The following is a 14,685-nucleotide window of genomic DNA, read 5'->3' on the forward strand; positions in this document are numbered from 1 at the left end:
TCCGGGGCTGGCACCTTGGGGTCCGGAGCCACCCCTGCCCCAAAGGGACATGGAGGATTGGGAAGCCGCTGGGTGCGCCCCTCCCCCAGGCCCTGCAACACCTGCTGGAGGCTCAGTCACCCAGGAGAGCCTGGGATTCCCGCTGGAACTGCCTTTCTTCCCATAAATCCCCACGGAGTGAGTGTCAGGACTTCAAAGCCCACGGCCTGGCCCTGGTTTACAGGTGGGAAAACTGAGGCTTTGAGACAGAACAGGATGGATTTGCCTGCTGGCAACTGGTGCCTCAGCCTCTGCCCCCTGAGAAAGCATCAAGCAACATCTTCCGGGGGCCTCAGGACCTGCAAGAGACCCCATGGGCTTTCTCTACCCTGTGCCCACTTTCCCAGCCCTGCAGTACTGCCTGGGAGAGTTACCCCTCAGCCAGAGTGCAAAGGGCATCAACTAGCCAGGCCCACGCTGACCCCACAAGCATGAGGTTGGGGGCAGAAGTCTCCTAGCCCAGCTCCTCCGGGGCCTGCTGGGAGGACGGAGGAGGGTTCAGTGCCACCAGAGCGCCCACCATGGACTAGGTCTGATGTACCCATGTCCCTGTTCAGTCCAGAGACAGCTCTGGTGCCCCACAGGGTGAATGAAGGGAGAAGTCACCGGAAACATTCCAGGGAGCCCTGACCTGGCCCTCTCGCTTCTCTGGAAAAGGATTCCCAGAATAGAGTCGGGGGAGGTAGGCATGGGCCCCAAGGTATCTTGTGTACCCTGGGGCCCTGCAGAGGGTGGGCTCATCACTCCACCCTCGTCCCACGTTCAACCCCCGCAGTCCCCTGCCCATCACGCCCAGCGGGGGGCCAGGGCGCTGATGCAGGAAGCTGGCTGGGCTTCTGGGTGGGCCTCTCCGTAAGAAAGAAGGACACGGAGGCAGGGTAGAAACGACTGTGTATTCCCTGGTTCCAAAGCGGGGCTGTGGCGGTCATCAGCGTGTCCGGCGGGTCAGCAGACCAGCAGGGCCTCGTCGTCACTGGCCTCCAACGTTGGGGAGCAGGGTGGCGGGGGGCTCCTGCAGACACCCAGTGGCTCTGGTGGGTGGGGGCCTAGGGTGCTGCCGGCAGTGGGGGCCGGGGGGTGAGGGCCCTGGGCCGAGCAGGACTCCCGAGGCATGTCCACAGGGGCTGGGTTGTCCACCAGAGGGTCCCTGCCGGCCTTTCTGTCCTTGTGCACTGGCCTGGCCTCTGGGTCCCGCAGGCCCGAGGGGGGAGGTGCAGAAGGCCCCACCTCCGGTGTGTGGCTAGGGGCGCCGGGGGGCCCCTCCCCAGCTGCCCCTGGGCTGCCTGTGTCTGTTAGGGGTGCCGGGGGGTCTAGGCCAGCCCCCGGTGCCGGCTGGAGGAGCCCGTCACCCAGCACCGTCTGTGAGGTGCGCGCAGCCGTCAGCAGCGGGATCTGTCCGCGCGGCGCCCGCGGCCGGTGAAAGAGCCGGTTCCAGAGGCGGCCGAGGCGGCGGCGGGAGGGCCCGCGGCGGGAGGCGTGCCGGCGCATCTGTCGCCGCATGGCCGTGCGAAGGTTCTGTAGCACCGAGGCCTGGAGGGTGGGGCGGCGGCTGAGGGGGCAGAGGTCAGCACGACCCCCGAGGACCCAGAGACCAACTTGTCCCCTCCCCGGCCATGGCCTGCTATGTCACCTGTCCAGGCCTCATCTCCCGCCTCCCTCGACCCCTGGACCAGCCTGGCCGCATGCCCCTCGGCCTCCCTGTCTTGGGTGTTTTCCGAGGTCTGGCCGGTGGGGTCTCACGCCCTCTGGCTCACCTGTGACGCACTGTAGACGGGAAAGTCCTCCACGGGTGGAATGAGGCCCTGTGCGATGAGCTGCCCGTAGGACGGGGGTGCCTCTCGCCGCACAAACTCAGCCTCCAGGCGTGTCATCTGGGTCTCAAAGGCCCTGAAAGCAAGGGCAGAAGGGCAGCATGGCGGGGCTGCGGGGACCCCCCCACTTCCCGCCTCCCACGGGGGCTCCTCAGCAGGACGTGGGACCCCGTCCTTCCATCCAGACATCCTGAGCTGCCCAGACCCGAGAAGCCCCGTGTGGATGGCCCGAGCCCCAGCTCACAAGCCCACAGCTGTACGAACAGTGAGCCCAGGGCCTCGCTCCAGTGACAGGAGGAAAGCGAGGCTCTGGCCCCGCCGCCCACCTGTACTCCTGCGTGCGCAGGGAGTAGAGCTTGAAGGCGCAGCCCAGGGCAATGACGAGTAGCAGGCCGCAGACCAGGCTGCCGATGAGCGCGGCGGTGATGACCTTGCGGGGCACGGCCGCCAGGCAGCCGTGCTCGTCGCTGCCGTCCTGGCAGTCCTCCTGGCCGTCACAGCGCCACGTCTCGAAGATGCACAGGTTGGTGCCACAGTGGAAGGTGCCCGGCTGGCAGGAGAAGCAGTTCTTCTCGTCGGCGCCATCGGGGCAGCTTTTCTGATTGTTGCAGCGGTCGGCCGGCGTGTAACAGAGGCCGCTGCCACCCTCACAGGGGTACTGGTCGGGGGGGCAGGCGGGGCAGCCCTGCTCGTCCCGGCCGCTGGCGCAGTGCCACCAGCCGTCGCAGCGCTGCGGCTCCGAGAAGCAGCCCTGCTCGCCTGTGTCCTCCGCGTCGCCCTCGCGGCTGCTCCCGCACGGCTGCTCCCATGGAAGGCAATAGCCCTTCACCTGGTAGGTGGCGTTGAAGCCGTGGCCGGCGCTGCGGGCACGGGCGTGGTAGGCCACGGTGAGGCGGCCCTGGGCGGCCTCGAGGCTCACGGGCCGGTGGTTGCTGCGGTAGGAGAGCGTCTGCAGCAGGCGGTCCCCGCGCTCGCCCAGGCCCTCGTATACCTGCACGTAGTCGTCGTAGCCCAGCCGCAGTTCCAGCTGCAGCAGCACGCGCCGTGGGTCCTGCGTGTCCACCAGCCACGTGCAGTGAAGGTCCGAGGGCCCGCGGGCCGCACCGAACAGGTCTGGGGAGGCGAAGGAGCCATAGAAGCTGCCCAGGCGCCGGCCGCAGGCCAGGTCAGGGCAGCCAGCCTCGTCGGAGCCATCGCCGCAGTCCTGAGTGCCGTCGCAGCGCCGCTCGGCGGGCAGGCAGCGCGTGGAGCGCGCCCCGCTGCAGGGGAAGGTGCCCCCGGGGCACAGGCTGCCCGGCGGCTCGGAGGCGGGCGCCGAGCAGTTGCCCTCATCAGAGCCGTCGCCGCACTCATCCACGGTGTTGCACTGCCACGGGCCCGGCAAGCACTTGCCGTTGTCACAGCGGAACTCGTCAGCCTGGCAGGATGCCTGGCCCAGCTTCCCTGTGGGGTGAAGTGCGTAGTAGAGACAGTCAGGGGCAAGCAGAGCTGCCCTTCAGCCTGGGGCCAGCAGCCGGCGTGTGGTGCCCCCATCCCAGCGGGGCCTCTGCAGGGTCCAGGGAGAGGCAGGATCCAAGGAGAAGGGCCCTGGACGCTCCATGGCCAACTGAGGGGCAGAGACCCTTCAAATGCCAGGGCAGGCCCAGGTCCTGACCTGAGCTGGGGTAAGGGGTGAGCTCCCCACTCTGGCCAAGTCTATGAAGCAGGGTCAGTGACCTCGAGGGGCTCCAAGGCACCCTGCGGCAGCACCATGACCAGTCTCCATCCCAACACTGGGCTCCAACTGACAGGTCTGCTGGGGGAGACCCTGCAGGGGGTGGGTCGATGGAGGGTGCCGCCCTGGCCCCCCAGGAGCCCATGTGCAGACACTGAGGTGCCCTGCCCGCCCTACCACCGGCATCACCTCGGATGTATGAGAGACGGAAGCCCTGGGCCTGGCCAGAGCTGGAGGCGTCCGAGTGGAAGAAGATCCAAACGTGGTCCCGGGCAGAGATGAAGGCGGGCGGGATGGCGGAGCCACAGAGCCGGAAGGCCTCCTGGCGGGGCGGGGCCGCTGGGCCCAGCATGAGCCAGTCCAGGGAGCACTGGTGGGACTCCTCCACGTCAAAGTTGCGGAAGCTGCGGGGGGTGGAGAGGGCCGCCGACGTGGGTGGGTGGCCGGGGACCAGCAGGGAACGGTCATGCCTGAGCTCACGGCAAGGACAGCCAGCCCCACTGTCCCTCCTCTCCTCCACTCCCAGCTGCTCGGTGGGCCCTCCAGGGGTCTGAGGGTGGCTCCATGAAGAATCAGGACAGCGTGGACAGCCTGGGTCACGTCAGCCCCAGTGCAGCCTCTCCACCCTCGGTCAGCGCGCACACACACACACACACACACGCACACGCACACGGCACCCCAACCCAAGGCCGAAGTGGAGGGGGAGGCAGGAGCCCCATCGTAGGCAATTCCCTCCACTTACACTCTCCCCTGAAGGACAAGGCCCAAGGGTTCAGATCCCCACCGTGCTGGCTCTGCTGGGACAGACGCTGCACAAATCCCAGGCTTGTACACTGAGGGGACCCGTGCGCACCGGGCTGGCCTAGGATGGGGCTGGGGCACAGCTCAGCACCTGGGGAGAAACACTGGCCCTGGACCCCCTGGCCCAGGCTATGGGATAAACAGAGCCATGGAGTACTCTAGAGGTGGCCAGGAAGGGTGGAGTCTTTGAAGAGACTCCCAGAGGCCACAGGGAAACGGGCCCAGACCCTGATGGTGCCCATCACACCCCTGTGCCTTGGAGCAACTGGTGGCTTCTGGGCTTTGCATTTAGGAGAGTGACTCCCCATGACCTCCCCAGTCCAGGGGTCCAGCCTCAGTTCCACCATCTGATCACCTCACCCCGTTTCCCTCTGCAGCTCAAGCGCCTGGGCTCCTGCCTGGTCCCCTTTCCTGCCCAGACCACCCCAAGGCCCCTGGGGAAAACGTGCTCTGGGCTCAGTGCCAGCCTGGCCTCAAGCCACCCCTGCAGGACAGACAGGACACCTCTGCCACCTCACAGACAGCTGGGCCATGCCCACCAGTCCCAGGGCTCCCCTCCCTGGCAGGCCTGAGGTGACGGACAGCCCCGCAAGCCCATGAGAGAGGCTCAGGGCAGGACGAGGCCCAGGTCTGGGCAGCCAGCACCAGAGGCCCACGCTCACACGCTCACATGCACCCACATGCATACAACTCATACGTGTGCACATGTAGACACACACATACTTGCACACATACACGTCTGCTCACTCGTGCCCACACCTACCCACACACGTGCTCACACATGCACACACCCCTGTCCTTTATACCTGCTCAGATGGGGCTCACGCACATACACAAGCACACGTGAGTGCTCACACATGTGCACACACATCTGGTCACTGTGCTTGCCACGTGCACTCACATGCACACCATCACACTCACATTCAGTGTGTGTAGGCCCACATCGGTTCCCTCTGACACCCCCGGGGCCCCCATACCTGATGGTGATCATGTCCCCACGGTCACCCTGGATGTACCAGCTGCAGTTGGTGCCCGGTGGGTAGTTGAGGGGCCAGGCTGGGCTGTAGATGACACCGCGTCGTTCCGTGTGCTGCTCCAGTTTCCCGCTGCAGGCGGCTGTCAGGAGAGGAGGCTGAGAGATGCTAGCCTCACCTTTGGGTGGGAGGGGGTAGTGAGGGCGGGGGACACTTGAGCGCCCCATGGCTTGAGCACAGGCCTTCCCCGGGGTGGGATCAAGGCCAGCCAAGGTGGTCATGGCCAAGAGGAAGGCCACAACTCGAGACTTTATGGAAGTGGTGTGTATGGCGTGGGCCAAGGAGGGCCCACCTTGTGCCCCAGAGCCTAGGTCTTATCCCTCATCCCCGGCAGGGCTGGGAGCGAGCCCACCAACTCCCCTTGGCACCTCAGTGGAGAATCCTGCAGCCCTAGGCGCAGGCAGACCCACTATGGTTCCCTGCCTGTCCCCCTCCTCCCACCCCGGGGCTGACTAAATACAGGCCTCAGCCCGGGAGGGAAGGGGCTTTGCTCACCCAACACATATTTACTGAAGACCTACTATATGGCAAGCACAAGCGGTAGGCATGCTCGTAAGACAGGCAAAAGCCTGGCTCTGTGGAGCTCACCGGCTGGGGAAGGAGCAGACAGACTCTGCAGATACCCCGGGTGAAGTGAAGATTATAAAACAGGCCTGAAAGGAGGACCCGATGTCCCAAGGTGGCTGGAAGTGCAGGCTGGGTCTGATGGCACCTTGTGTGGCATTTGGGTTTTATCCTGAGCCTAAGTGGGAAGCCACCAGGGGTGGATGTTGTAACCAGATGAGGAAACTGAGGCTCAGAGAGGGTAAGTGAGCTGCCCATGGCCACACAGCAGGTAAGCCAGGGCCCACCCTGGTCCTCTAACGGGCTCAGCCTCTCACTGCCAGCCTTGAGCCAACGCATTGATGAAGTGTCCACCGTACACCGTGTCAGGGCCGAGCTCAGGGCATCACGCCGGCCAGCACGGGTGATGAGTGCCTCTATGCCCAGCCCGACCGGCCTCACTTTACCCACGTCATTACACGTGCCCTCTGCTTCCCAGCTGAGCCCACCCAGCCTGAAGGCGGCAAACCCTGCCCCGGTGTGCCCTGGCTTTCCCAGGACCAGGAAGGCCCTGCGCTTGGCTGCCCCCACCCCTCACAGCCCCGCCGTCATACTTCTTCATCTGATCTTCACAACAGCCGGCAGCACAGGTGGGGCCCATTATACAGATGGAGAAACTGAGGCTCGGGGAGACAAATGATGACGCTTTTCCCGAGCCCAGCAATACCACCTCCTCTCTCCCACTGCCTGGCCCCTTCCACCGTTGCCCTGGAAGTAGGGTCTCTCTGCTAGCTCTCAACAAGACTCTGAAACCCCAAAGGGCTTGGGTACAGAAGGGAGAGTGAAAGCCCTCCAGCCACCTCCCACAATCTTAGGAGGGTACACGCGGAGGTCCGGGTGATCCAACACTGTGACTAGCAGGGAGTTAGCCCCCAGCGGTGGCTCACAGGAGCATCAGGGGACTAGAAGAGAAACACCCACCCTGACCCTAAAGCGAGGCTGACCACGCTCAGGTCGCCATCAGAGCGACAGTCGTGGGTCGGCGAGGTACCAGCCAGGGTTCTCCGCTTGGCACTCAGTGTGGCCTGGGAGGCCAGCCTCCCTGAGCCTCAGATTTCTCACAGCCCAGGAGGGTAAGGACTAAACAAACGGAGGGGCGGCCAGGGGCCTGAGCAACGTGTTCCCTCTGACGGGTGAGGCCGCCGGCTTTATGGGCCTCACAGAGACGCTGGGTGCTGACCTGGGGACACCCTGGGAGGCGTGAGGTTATGAAACCCAGAAGAGGCTTCTCCTCCTGCAGGGTGCTGGGTGGGAGGTTCCCAGGCAGGGCTGGGAGCACATCTTCCCCCCACACTGAGTCTCTAAAGCAGAGGTTACACCTGGAGTTGGAGGCTCCACCAGCCAGTGTGGGAGTCACCCCCTGTCCCCTCCGCCCCCAGGACAAGGCCTGAGGCAAAGCAATACCTACCCTGGCCCAGAGGCTTCCCCTATGGGATGGAGCACTCATGGAGGCCGGGTTTCCCACACTGGCCAGGGAAAGCCAGGCCCGCGAGGACCTGTGTCTGGCCCTTCTTTCATGAGTAGAGAAGCCTGTCTCTCCAACCACCAGCCTAGTCGGGAGCAGATGACTGGACAGCTGCCAGCCCAGCTCTGCCTCTCAGCAAAGCCCCTGACAACACAACCCCCAAACAGCCTCACCCCTGAGTGCCCCCTGGCTGCCCCAGAAATTCCCACGTCGCGGGCAGCAGTGTCACGCAGTCACTGTTTATTCTTCTCCAAAGGGGGCCACAGAGACCATGGTTTCTGCAGCCGTCGGCCTGGCCCATGCAAAGTGACCGTGGAGCAGGAGGGAGGCCAGAGTCCGTGCAGGGCCCCAGACTGGACGCTGCCTGGCCGTGGGCCTGGAGGGCATCATCAGCTCAGACCACCGGCCCCCGGCTATCTCGTTTCTGTGACGGCAGGCCTCACCCGCACTCTACCACCACCCCAGGACCCAAGCACAGGCAGCGGAAAGAGCCTCGTGAATCCAGTCCTGGGGTCCACACTGCCAGATACACCGTTGCAGCCTAGGCCCCAGCTTGTCCATCAGTGAAATGGAGTCAGTGGGTGCTGCTTGTCTCAGGGTGGCTGGGAGATCTGGGGAAGCGGCAGTCTCTAGGCAGACGTGTGCGCTGGGTTGAGTAGCGGGGATGCCCATGGGAGGTGAGGGTAGTGATGGGGTGTGTGATGATGGGTGGGCAGCAAGGGGAGCTGGGAGATACTGATGCAGGGTGGAGGGTCTTGGGGGGTGTTTGGGGGCAGTCAGAGAGGTCTGTCTGAGCTTAACTGGGGGTGACCTATGTTCACTCGGGCAGAAGATTGCTCAGCCCTCGGGTCAAGGTGGCCTGCTCAAGGGGGCAAGGGATGACTGAGCACTTTTAGACCAGTGTCCTTCTTTCCTGGTCCAAAGAGACGTCAAATACTCCTGAGAGGGTACAAGCAAGGCCTGAGGGCGCGCAGCGTACAGATCTGGTTTCCAGAGGCCATCGTTACTCCGGACAACCTGCTGCTGTAACCAACGACAGGGAGCTTGGAGCCCCACCAAAGCACTTGGGCGCAGCTGCCAGGTGACGGGAGAACAGCCGAAGACCCTGCCCAGGCTCACCACCCCGCCGGGTCACAGTGGCCACACAGCAGAGCCCAGAGTCTGGGGTGGTCTGACCCAGTTAGTGCCTGACAACCTGGGGCAGGACGGGGTCTGAGAGGCAAAAACCTGTGAGGTTCCCGGGCAGCCCAGCTGGGCCCTCCGGGGGGTCTGAGCCCAGTGAGGGCTGGGAAGGGGCAGGCCAGACAGTGATGATCTGGGCTCCTCAGTAGGAATCGCAGGGAAACCCTGAAAACTGCAGCAGCGTGAAGCTTTGGGTGGAGGGAGACACCTCTGGCAGCACAAACTGGTCTCCACTTCCCTCAGCAATGCTAGAGGGTCAGCGATGGGCTCCAGGACAGTCCCAGGCCCAGACCACCACCTGTGGCTGTACAGGACACCAGGGGGTTCCAGGCACAGGCAAGCTGGACCCTGCTGGCAGCCAAACATGAGGGTGGACCTGGATGGCTGTCTTTCCTGGCTCTAGGAGTGGACTTTGTCCCTGGAGCATTTCTTTTCTAGATGTCTAGCCACATGTCCACCCACTACACCAGCAGGAGGGCTGGCCTGGGCTCACATTTGTAAGACCTGACACCCTCAGGTCCCCTTCCCCCATGCCCACTCTCTACCATAGCCACAGACACCTGACCCAGGTGAGGCCAGTCAGTCGTCTCCTGGAAATGAGGATGGGGAGACTGGGTGGTTAGCTGTGGGGGCCAGGACGCCAGGCAGGGCTGAGGCTGGCTCAGTGCTGAGCAAGGCAGGGCCCTGGGCCAGCAGAGTCAGCAGAGGAGACCAGGCTGCCGGGAGCAGGAGCTGGTGGGCAGGGAGAAGGGAGACTGAGGATGCATCTGACAGACGGGCCCGTGAGAGCAGCTTCTGTGGACCCTGAGCCTCCCCATCCCAGGGACCGCAGCCAGCAGAGAGCCCTCTCCCTGAGCCGGCCTCAGTGGGTTTCTGCTGCGAGCCGGGCCCCGAGCAGAACTAGAAATCCCAGGTACCTCCTTCCCCACGATGCAGCTCAGCACACAGCAAACAAGTCCGCGACCCCCAGACTCCAGCTCCCAAGGCCCTTAAGATGTCTCACAGTGGCACCAAGGGCCACAGGGGCCTGGGCCTGTGCATTCGCCAACCCCTGGCAGCCCCCTCAGCAAAGGACAAATGCTCCTGACGGCCTCAGCCTCCCTCCCGCTCCTGGCAGCCTTCGCTGTGCTCGGCACTAGGCCCAAGCACAAAGACGGCCAGTGGATGGACGGACCCACGCGGACAGGCAGGAGGCAGCCGCGGAGTTCTAACCGTGTTTTCTTAGACTCCATATGTCTATTTGGCATCCACTAACCACAGGGCCAAACTATCAGCCAAAGTGTTTACCTCTCTCCTGCAAACCAGTTTGCCTGAAACTGGTCTTTCCTGGGCAGACTGGCTGATCCGAGGCTGAGTCTCCTCACTCTCTTCTTATCTAACTCACACACCAAGCCAATATTTCATCCCAGGGTCAGGTACCAGGCACCAAGAGGCCACCCCCATAGCCCAGAGCCCTCGGGAATTATTCAAATTAGCCAATCCTAAGCTGCTTCCGCTGCCCTGCCTTGCCTTTCCCACTGAAACTCCAATCAAGGCTCTGGCCTAGGCCTTCCCCTCACTCCTATGTCTGCCTCGACCAAACCTGGTATTTCCCCTGTGACCCTATGTGGCATGGCATGTGCCCTCCTCACAAGACACATAAGTAATAAATCCCTCCATCAATGGCTTTGGTCTCTCGGTGTTGTCACTCAGCCATATCTTTATCAACTAAATCCCAGGTATAATTTTAAAGCAGGCAGGCATCTCATGGCGCCTCATGGCCCTCTGGGAACCCTACAGCCTACAGGAAGCACAATCCGTCAATTGTGTGGGCTGTGACAGTTTCCTAGTGGTATTAGGCCACCATGTGCCAACGCTGTGTTGAGCACCTTACCTCATTTGCCCATTTAACCCTAATAAGCAGGCTTTGGGGTAGGGCCTGTTATTGCACCCATTTTACAGAACAGGAAACTGAGACTCAGAGAGGTGTAAGTTTGCCCAATGCCAAACAGCTCCTTTGTGATGCAGAAAAGATTCCCAGGGATTGAGGTAGAAAAAGGCCAGGTGACCTCAGGGGTGGAGCCAGGATCCTGAAGGCTGGTACTCAGAGGTCACTAAGCCAGGAGGGCAGGGAGGAAAGGAGCAAGGGGAGAAGCATCTTACTCACCTAAGGCAGGAACGGCGCTGCTGAGCCGCCCGGTGAGAACAATGTTCACTGCGGGAGACACAGAGAGAGTTCAGTGGATTGGGGGAGGGGCGTGGCTCTTGGGGCTCAAGCACCTGGGGCACAGGACAACACAGCCCAAACTCCAGGCTGGTTCTCTTCATCTCGCAGGGTAAGGCCCAGAGTGCTGCCACACAGACTTGTGCTCCCACCCCAGTCCTGCTGGGATGGGCAGAAGCGAGAACCTCGGGGTCTCAGCACCCACCTGAACACCCAGAGCAGAAGAGAGCAGGGTGCAAGCCCGACTGCACCAGACAGCTCCTGCCACTTGCCACACTTGGGAATTCCAACTTACTTGTGAGCGGGTGTGTTTCTGTTTCCTCTCAGGCTTGGGAACCATGGGCCTGGACCATCCTTCAGAGAGAGGCCCTTGCTCAACCTGGGCAGGCGGCCTGTTTGTCAAGGGGGCTCCTACCACCCTGTAGGGCTTCCTCCCTCTGAGGGGCCTCTCCAGCCAGGGAGGGAGGGAAACAGTTCTGATTACACCCATTTTACAGGCACTCACAGCTAACAGGGTTCAAGGTCCTCCTCACTGTGCCATACTGACCTTGAGAAGAGAGGCAAAGAATTTGCCTGCCACCTACCCCTTCAAGTACCCACCACCATGGGATTTGCCCTTTGCTTTCATCTACTGCTTTCCCGCAGGGGTTATGGGAACGGAAGATATGGGCAAACAACTTCCAGGGGTTCAGGGTGCCTCCTTCCCCAACATCAAGGATGCCAAGGGAAGCAGAGAGCATCTCTGCAGGGGTCAGCCCCCATCTGGTGAGGAAGCAGGGCCAGCTGCCCCCCTAGCAGTACACCCAGGCTCTGCTGGGCAGAGCCTATGCCTCATCTGGGCAGGGAGGGCCTTGGGAAGGCCAGAGGGTCTGCCCCTTGCCTTGCTCCCTGGGGAAGCCCAGCACCCAGCAGCACGTGACCACTGACAGATTGGGGAGTGGGCACTCTGGGGGCTGTGGCCTTTACTGAGACCCGCTCACACAGCTAAAGCAGGGGCCTTCCCCCAGCTCCTGGGTTCTTGGGGGTAGAGGAGGGTGCAACCTAAAATGAACAGGCTTCTTTTTTACTGTCATTTCAGTGGCTTCAACCAACCTATTGGGGTTCCAGAGCCTTCACTAATGACACCATAGGGTGTCCCCTAATGACCCGAGGCTTAGATAATGGCCTCCCTCCTTCATCATGGTAAATAAAGGAGCCATGTGGCTTGAGGATTTAACTCCTTCCTTCCCTTCTCCCCCACACAAGGCCCTGGAAAGGTGGACAGAAAAACTCCCGGTAGGGCTGGAGGGGTGGCCAGGCCTGGATGGGTCCCTTGGCCCTCCCCAGACACACCACCTGGGCTGATGAGGCCTGCCCCGCTGGGTCTGAGAAGCCACAAAGGGAAAACAGGAGTCATTCTAGCAGCTGCCTCCTGCCCGGCATCCTGACCCGGCTCCGGCTAGCTCCCGCCCCCAACCCACTCTGGGCAGGAAATAGTTCCTTGTTGAGGGGGCCACCGGCCCCAGCCCAGCTGGCTTCGCCTTTGTCCGCAGCTCCCGAGGCCCCCGACCCCCCATCGCCACCAGGCTAAGCACGGGCAGCCCAGGCAGAAAGCCACTGCCTGCCAACCCCAGGCGCCTGCACAGCGGGCCGCCCTGCGCACCACTCACCCGGGCTCCCGGACGCTCTTCCGAGCCGGGCGGGAGCCGGGGCTCCGCGGCCGGAGGCGCCCTCCCAGGCCTACGACCCCAGCAGGCCGGGGTCCTGGGGGCCGCAGTCTCCGCGGCCTCCGGCGGGAGCTCTCGCAGTGCCCGCTCTGGGAACTCCAGCCGCAACCGGGGGAGAGGGGCGCCCCGGGTGCGATCAGGGAGAGGTGCGGAGCTACAGAGGCAGGGGACAGACCCCGCCGTGCCCGCGCGGCCCACTCACCCAGGCAGACGACGGCGAGCTGTGCCCGGGCGCCCGGCGCCCCCTCCGGCCCCGCGGCAGCCCGCTTCTCCATGCCGGGGCCGGGCGGCCGCCCGCGGACGCCGCCTCCTGCCCCGCGCCTGCGGCTCCGGCTCGGGCTCGGGCTTGGGCTCGGGCTCCCGCGGCGGCTGCGGCCCGGGTGCGGGCGGCGGCTCCGGCGGCGACTTTGTGAGGCGGCGGTGCAGGCCCGCAGCGCGCGCGGGGCCACATCGGCCGCGGCGTCACGGGCCCCGCGGGGGCTCAGCGGCGGCCGCCAGGGAGGACCCCTGCCCGCCGCTGCCCCCGCGCCCCGGGCGCCGCGCCGCGGCCGGCCTGTGCCCGGGGGCCCCCGGCGCGCCCATGCCCCGCGGCGCGCAGCCCGCCCGGCCCTGGCGCCCCTCGGCCACCCCGCGCTACTCCCAGCCCTCCCGGCCGGTGCCGCCGGTGGAGCGTCAGCGGGTCTGTGGGTCCTGCCGCCCGGCCCCTCGCCCGCCTGAGCCCGGAGGCCGCGCCGCGCCAGCCACGTGACGTGCCCGCCGAGCCGCAGTGGCGCTGGCAGGACGGGTGCTGGCTGCTGGGGCGGGCCGGGGGCGCGCGCCCCGCCTCGGGTGCTGGACAGCTCCGCGCAGGCGGCCCCCGGCCAGTGCGTGCCCTCCGGCCCCTGAGCCTGGCTCTCCGAGCCGCCCTCCTCCCCGCCCAAGACTCGATCCCTCCCGGAGCCGGCTGTGATGGGAGGGGAGGGAAGAGGGTGGCAGAGAAAGGGGCTACGCGGGGCTGATTAGGGGCTGAGGGCAGGACGGCGCGTGGTGGAGCAGGACTAAGGCCTGTCTTCCGCGTGAGGTTCTTGCCACTCCGACCTGCCCCCCTCGTTTGCTACAGCCCAAGAAGCCCTGCCACATCCCTGAGATGAATCGCTCTGCGCAGAGCGAGGCCTGTGAGGGGACACTGGTGACCACTCTAAGAGGCCCTGAGCCCAGCCAGTCATCCCGACAAGCACTGGGAAATGGAGAGGAGGCCTGTTTCCCAGGCTTGGGGCCCCGTCTGGGAGAGTTCTGGGCCCAATAGAAGCAGAAACCGAGGAAACGGCTTGAGGAGGCTATATAGGGTTAAGCAGGGCCAACCCTCCTTCCGAGACTGATGTGAAACCAGAGGTCCCCAAAGGTTCCCTCCCTGGCGTGGGAGGCTTGGCAAAGCCTGTCCCGCCTGCCCTGATGGAGGCTCAGGACCCCTCTCCCCCTTGATTTTCCCTGTTTAGGAAGGAAGGTAGAGAGTAACTCAACTAACTCATTTTCACTGTGCAGGCCAACTGGATTTTAATTTTTAAAAATTTGGGAAAAAAACCAACTTTAGGTTTTCTCTCTTTCCTTGTTCTCTCTCTTCTAATTCTTCTGGTGATTTTTCCAAAGCAGACTTCTTCTTGGGAGATGTATTAAAGGGTTTAAAAATCAAATAATGGGATAAATGACTCATTTATGGTAAAGAGCACTAGCCTGCTGTAATTTGGTTTCAGAATTTCCTCAGGCTGCTGACCGCCTTGCAATGGGCGTTTATGCTCAGCAAAAATGTTCAGCAGAAGTTGGGACACTGACAGTGAAGGTCTGCAGTTTTGTTTCCATTTGAAGATGCTTTCTACTTCGGTGTATATTTTGCAAGCTCTATAAGGAATCCAGGGTTGAGGCCAATGAATGCCCTGGGGAGTCCTAGTGGAGCCTGCAGCAAAAAGAAAAATGTGAGCCCCCTATATACACTTACCAAACTATCAAATATCAAATATCTTGAACCAAGTGGGAAAACATGGCTATATATAAAGCTCCAAGTTGCCCAATCTGCTCACACCCTGCTGTCAACCCTTAGAAACCCACACAGCAGGGGACAGGCAGCTCGGGAACCTCAGGCCGGTTGGAAAC

The 14,685-nt window shown here is 63.1% G+C and overlaps 1 protein-coding gene across 2 annotated transcripts; it reads right to left on the reverse strand.

The window, feature by feature from the left end:
- Window positions 1-918: 918 nt before the first annotated feature.
- On the reverse strand, window positions 919-13,064 carry LRP3 (LDL receptor related protein 3). 2 transcript variants are annotated; one of them, XM_036834753.1, is made up of 7 exons: window positions 12,761-13,064; window positions 10,796-10,843; window positions 5,343-5,517; window positions 3,754-3,968; window positions 2,177-3,293; window positions 1,794-1,926; window positions 919-1,569 (listed from the first exon to the last, which is right to left on the reverse strand). In XM_036834753.1, exons 1-7 carry the CDS (start codon window positions 12,831-12,833, stop codon window positions 985-987), a joined length of 2,346 nt encoding a protein of 781 aa, XP_036690648.1. In that variant the 5' UTR covers window positions 12,834-13,064; the 3' UTR covers window positions 919-984. The 2 variants fall into 2 exon arrangements, with proteins under 2 accessions (XP_036690648.1, XP_036690649.1); XM_036834754.1 differs by having other exon boundaries at window positions 5,343-5,481; window positions 12,761-13,063.
- Window positions 13,065-14,685: the final 1,621 nt, after the last annotated feature.

Source organism: Balaenoptera musculus, chromosome 19 (assembly GCF_009873245.2).
Source record: "Balaenoptera musculus isolate JJ_BM4_2016_0621 chromosome 19, mBalMus1.pri.v3, whole genome shotgun sequence".
Lineage (NCBI taxonomy): Eukaryota > Metazoa > Chordata > Mammalia > Artiodactyla > Balaenopteridae > Balaenoptera > Balaenoptera musculus.

Bases quoted from the DNA above. Each gene is read 5' to 3' on its own strand.
- LRP3 (XM_036834753.1), bottom strand. From the start codon at position 12,833: ATGGAGAAGCGGGCTGCCGCGGGGCCGGAGGGGGCGCCGGGCGCCCGG. The intron at 5,518-10,795 runs GTGAGTAAGATG...TCCCACCCAAAG, and splicing joins CAGCGCCGTTCCTGCCTTAG to GTGAGGCTAGCATCTCTCAG. The intron at 3,969-5,342 runs GTATGGGGGCCC...CACCCCCCGCAG, and splicing joins GGGGACATGATCACCATCAG to CTTCCGCAACTTTGACGTGG.